This window comes from Palaemon carinicauda, chromosome 28, assembly GCF_036898095.1.
Source record: "Palaemon carinicauda isolate YSFRI2023 chromosome 28, ASM3689809v2, whole genome shotgun sequence".
Taxonomy (NCBI): Eukaryota; Metazoa; Arthropoda; class Malacostraca; order Decapoda; family Palaemonidae; genus Palaemon; species Palaemon carinicauda.
This window is the reverse complement of record NC_090752.1, coordinates 65,918,301-65,923,933: the sequence shown is the minus strand read 5'-3', so window position 1 is coordinate 65,923,933 and position 5,633 is coordinate 65,918,301. Positions and strand designations below refer to the sequence as shown.

At 38.6% G+C, this 5,633-nt stretch overlaps 1 protein-coding gene across 1 annotated transcript; it reads right to left on the bottom strand.

Annotated features, from left to right (window-relative positions):
• Window positions 1-586: 586 nt before the first annotated feature.
• On the bottom strand, window positions 587-5,263 carry LOC137621868 (uncharacterized). Its single transcript, XM_068352373.1, has 3 exons — window positions 4,703-5,263; window positions 3,787-4,027; window positions 587-798 (listed from the first exon to the last, which is right to left on the bottom strand). Exons 1-3 carry the CDS (start codon window positions 5,261-5,263, stop codon window positions 587-589), a joined length of 1,014 nt encoding a protein of 337 aa, XP_068208474.1.
• Window positions 5,264-5,633: the final 370 nt, after the last annotated feature.

Genomic DNA, 5,633 nt, shown 5'->3' with positions numbered 1-5,633 from the left:
GTTCCCCAGCACTTTCATACTTCTTTTAGTTCTGTTTCCCACCACTTTCATACGTCTTGCAGTTCCGTTTCCCAGCTTTTTCATACTTCTTGTATTTCCATTTCCCAGCACTTTCATACTTCTTTTAGTTACGTTTCCCAGCACTTTCATACTTCTTGTAGTTCCGTTTCCCAGCTTTTTCATACTTCTTGTAGTTACGTTTCCCAGCTTTTTCATACTTCTTGTAGTTCCGTTTCCCAGCACTTTCATACTTCTTGTAGTTTCGTTTCCCAGCACTTTCATACTTCTTGTAGTTCCGTTTCCCAGCACTTTCATACTTCTTGCAGTTCCATTTCCAAGCTTTTTCATATTTCTTGTAGTTCCGTTTCCAAGCTTTTTCATACTTCTTTTAGTTCCGTTTCCCACCACTTTCATACGTCTTGCAGTTCCGTTTCCCACCACTTTCATACGTCTTGCAGTTCCGTTTCCCAGCACTTTCATACTTCTTGTAGTTACGTTTCCCAGCACTTTCATACTTCTTGTAGTTCCGTTTCCCAGCTTTTTCATACTTCTTGTAGTTACGTTTCCCAGCACTTTCATACTTCTTTTAGTTCCGTTCCCCAGCACTTTCAAACTTCTTGTAGTTCCGTTTCCCAGCACTTTCATACTTCTTGTAGTTACGTTTGCCAGCACTTTCATACTTCTTGTAGTTACGTTTCCCAGCACTTTCATACTTCTTGTAGTTACGTTTGCCAGTACTTTCATACTTCTTGTAGTTCCGTTTCCCAGCACTTTCATACTTCTTGTAGTTCCGTTTCCCTGCTTTTTCATACTTCTTGTAGTTACGTTTCCCAGCACTTTCATACTTCTTGTAGTTCCGTTTCCCAGCACTTTCATACTTCTTGTAGTTCCGTTTCCCAGCTTTTTCATACTGCTTGTAGTTATGTTTACCAGCACTTTCATACTTCTTGTAGTTCCGTTTCCCAGCACTTTCATACTTCTTGTAGTTACGTTTCCCAGCACTTTCATACTTCTTGTAGTGATGTTTCCCAGCACTTTCATACTTCTTGTAGTTCCATTTCCCAGCACTTTCATACTTCTTGTAGTTCGGTTTCACAGCTTTTTCATACTTCTTGTAGTTCCGTTTCCCAGCACTTTCATACTTCTTGTAGTTCCGTTTCCCAGCACTTTCATACTTCTTGTAGTTTAGTTTCCCAGCACTTTCATACTTCTTGTAGTTCTGTTTCCCAGCTTTTTCATACTTCTTGTAGTTATGTTTGCCAGCACTTTCATACTTCTTGTAGTTACGTTTGCCAGCACTTTCATACTTCTTGTAGTTACGTTTGCCAGCACTTTCATACTTCTTGTAGTTACATTTGCCAGCACTTTCATACTTCTTGTAGTTCCGTTTCCCAGCACTTTCATACTTCTTGTAGTTCCGTTTCCCAGCTTTTTCATACTTCTTGTAGTTACGTTTCCCAGCACTTTCATACTTCTTGTAGTTCCGTTTCCCAGCTTTTTCATACTTCTTGTAGTTCCGTTTCCCAGCACTTTCATACTTCTTGTAGTTCCGTTTCCCAGCACTTTCATACTTCTTGTAGTTCCGTTTCCCAGCTTTTTCATACTTGTTGTAGTTACGTTTGCCAGCACTTTCATACTTCTTGTAGTTCCGTTTCCCAGCACTTTCATACTTCTTGTAGTTATGTTTGCCAGCACTTTCATACTTCTTGTAGTTCCGTTTCCCAGCTTTTTCATACTTCTTGTAGTTATGTTTCCCAGCACTTTCATACTTCTTGTAGTTCCGTTTCCCAGCACTTCCATACTTCTTGTAGTTCTGTTTCCCAGCTTTTTCATACTTCTTGTAGTTCCGGTTCCCAGCACTTTCATACTTCTTGTAGTTACGTTTGCCAGCACTTTCTACTTCTTGTAGTTCCGTTTCCCAGAACTTTCATACTTCTTTTAGTTCCGTTTCGAAGCACTTTCATACTTTCATAGTTCTTGTAATTCTGTTTCAAAGCTTTTTCATACTTCTTGTAGTTCCGTTTCCCAGCACTTTCATACTTTCATTCTTTTTGTAGTTCCGTTTCCAAGCTTTTTCATACTTCTTGTAGTTCCGTTTCCCAGCACTTTCATACTTCTTTTAGTTACGTTTGCCAGCACTTTCATACTTCTTTTAGTTCCGTTTCCCAGCACTTTCATACTTTCATACTTCTTGCAATTCCGTTTCCAAGCTTTTTCATACTTCTTGTAGTTCCGTTTCCCAGCACTTTCATACTTTCATACTTCTTGTAGTTCCGTTTCCAAGCTTTTTCATATTTCTTTTAGTTCCGTTTCCTAGCACTTTCATACTTCTTGTAGTTCCGTTTCCTAGCACTTTCATACTTCTTTTAGTTCCGTTTCCTAGCACTTTCATACTTCTTGTAGTTCCGTTTCCCACCACTATCATACTTTCATACTTCTTTTAGTTCCGTTTCACAGCTTTTTCATACTTCTTGTAGTTCCGTTTCCCAGCATTTTCATACTTCTTGTAGTTCCGTTTCCCAGCTTTTTCATACTTCTTGTATTTCCGTTTCCCAGCACTTTCGTACTTCTTGTAGTTCGGTTTCCCAGCTTTTTCATACTTCTTGTGTTTCCGTTTCCCAGCACTTTAATACTTCTTGTAGTTCGGTTTCACAGCTTTTTCATACTTCTTGTAGTTCCGTTTCCCAGCACTTTCATACTTCTTGTAGTTCCGTTTCCCAGCTTTTTCATACTTCTTGTATTTCCGTTTCCCATCACTTTTATACTTCTTGTAGTTCCGTTTCCCAGCACTTTCATACTTCTTATAGTTCCGTTTCCCAGCTTTTTCATACTTCTTGTAGTTCCGTTTCCCAGCACTTTCATACTTCTTGTAGTTCCGTTTCCCAGCTTTTTCATACTTCTTGTAGTTCCGTTTCCCAGGACTTTCATACTTCTTTTAGTTCCGTTTGCCAGCACTTTCATACTTTCATACTTCTTGTAATTCCGTTTCCAAGCTTTTTCATACTTCTTGCAGTTCCGTTTCCCAGCACTTTCATACTTTCATACTTCTTGTAATTCCGTTTCCAAGCTTTTTCATACTTCGCTTAGTTCCGTTTCCCAGCACTTTCATACTTTTATACTTCTTGTAATTCCGTTTCCAAGCTTTTTCATACTTCTTGTAGTTCCGTTTCCCAGCACTTTCATACTTTCATACTTCTTGTAATTCCGTTTCCAAGCTTTTTCATACTTCTTGTAGTTCCGTTTCCCAGCACTTTCATACTTTCATACTTCTTGTAATTCCGTTTCCAAGCTTTTTCATACTTCTTGTAGTTCCGTTTCCCAGCACTTTCATACTTCTTGTAGTTCCGTTTCCTAGCACTTTCATACTTCTTGTAGTTCCGTTTCCCAGCACTTTCATACTTTCATACTTCTTGTAGTTCCGTTTCCAAGCTTTTTCATATTTCTTTTAGTTCCGTTTCCTAGCACTTTCATACTTCTTGTAGTTCCGTTTCCTAGCACTTTCATACTTCTTGTAGTTCCGTTTCCCAGCACTTTCATACTTTCATACTTCTTGTAGTTCCGTTTCACAGCTTTTTCATACTTCTTGTAGTTCCGTTTCCCAGCACTTTCATACTTCTTGTAGTTCCGTTTCCCAGCTTTTTCATACTTCTTGTATTTCCGTTTCCTAGCACTTTCATACTTCTTGTAGTTCCGTTTCCCAGCACTTTCATACTTTCATACTTCTTGTAGTTCCGTTTCACAGCTTTTTCATACTTCTTGTAGTTCCGCTTCCTAGCACTTTCTTACTTCTTGTAGTTCCGTTTCCCAGCACTTTCATACTTTCATACTTCTTGTAGTTCCGTTTCACAGCTTTTTCATACTTCTTGTATTTCCGTTTCCCAGCACTTTCGTACTTCTTGTAGTTCGGTTTCCCAGCTTTTTCATACTTCTTGTATTTCCGTTTCCCAGCACTTTCATACTTCTTGTAGTTCGGTTTCACAGCTTTTTCATACTTCTTGTAGTTCCGTTTCCCAGCACTTTCATACTTCTTGTAGTTCCGTTTCCCAGCTTTTTCATACTTCTTGTATTTCCGTTTCCCAGCACTTTCATACTTCTTGTAGTTCCGTTTCCCAGCTTTTTCATACTTCTTGTAGTTCCGTTTCCCAGCACTTTCGTACTTCTTGTAGTTCCGTTTCCCAGCTATTTCATACTTCTTGTATTTCCGTTTCCCAGCACTTTCGTACTTCTTGTAGTTTGGTTTCCCAGCTTTTTCATACTTCTTGTATTTCCGTTTCCCAGCACTTTCATACTTCTTTTAGTTCGGTTTCACAGCTTTTTCATACTTCTTGTAGTTCCGTTTGCCAGCACTTTCATACTTCTTTTAGTTCCGTTTGCCAGCACTTTCATACTTTTTTTAGTTCCATTTCCCAGCACTTTCATACTTCTTGTAGTTCCGTTTCCCAGCACTTTCATACTTCTTGTAGTTCCGTTTCCCAGCACTTTCATACTTCTTTTAGTTCCGTTTCCCAGCACTTTCATACTTTCATACTTCTTGTAGTTCTGTTTGACAGCTTTTTCATACTTCTTGTAATTCCGTTTCCCAGCACTTTCATACTTTCATACTTCTTGTAGTTCCGTTTCCCTTCCACTTTCATACTTCTTGTAGTTCCGTTTCCCACCACTTTCATACTTCTTGTAGTTCCGTTTCCCAGCACTTTCATACTTTCATACTTCTTATAGTTCTGTTTCCCAGCACTTTCATACTTCTTGTAGTTCCGTTTCCCAGCACTTTCATACTTCTTGTAGTTCCGTTTCCCACCACTTTCATGGTTGTTGTAGCTCCGTTTCCCACTGCGCTCATGCTTCTTTTAGTTCCTTTTTCCACCGCTTTCATGCTTCTTATTGTTTCGTTTCCCACCACGTTCATGTTTCTTCTACCTCCATTTCCCACCAATTTCAAGTTTCTTCTATCTCTGTTTCCCACCACTTTCATGCTTCTTGTAGTTTTGTTTCCCACCACTTTCATGCTTCTTGTAGTTGCGTTTCCCACCACTTTCATGTTTCTTCTATCTCTGTTTCCCACCACTTTCATGCTTCTTGTAGTTTTGTTTCCCACCACTTTCATGCTTCTTGTAGTTGCGTTTCCCACCACGTTCATGTTTCTTCTAGCTCTGTTTCCCACTGCTTTCATGCTTCTTGTAGTTCCGTTTCCCACCACGTTCATGCTTCTTCTAGCTCCGTTTCCCACCGCTTTCATGCTTCTTATAGTTCCGTTTCCCGCCATGTTCATGCTTCTTCTCCCGTGCTTCCCTTTTACACCAATGAAACTCCCTGCTGACAACATGACCCAGATTATAGAATTTTCAAAAATTCTTCATTAACCCCTCCTCTCTCAGCTATTGTAACTTCATTCAGCCCCTTCCTCCTCATATTCTCTTTCAACTCCTCTTTTATTTAATTCACTTTACATACGTTCATAGTTATATTTTTAAACCTTTTTTTTTCTACACGCACAATTATGTATTACAGGGGAATCATTATTATTATTATTATTATTATTATTATTATTATTATTATTATTATTATTATTATTATTATTATTATTATTTTTATTATTATTATTATTACTAGCCAAGCTGCAATCCTAAATGGAA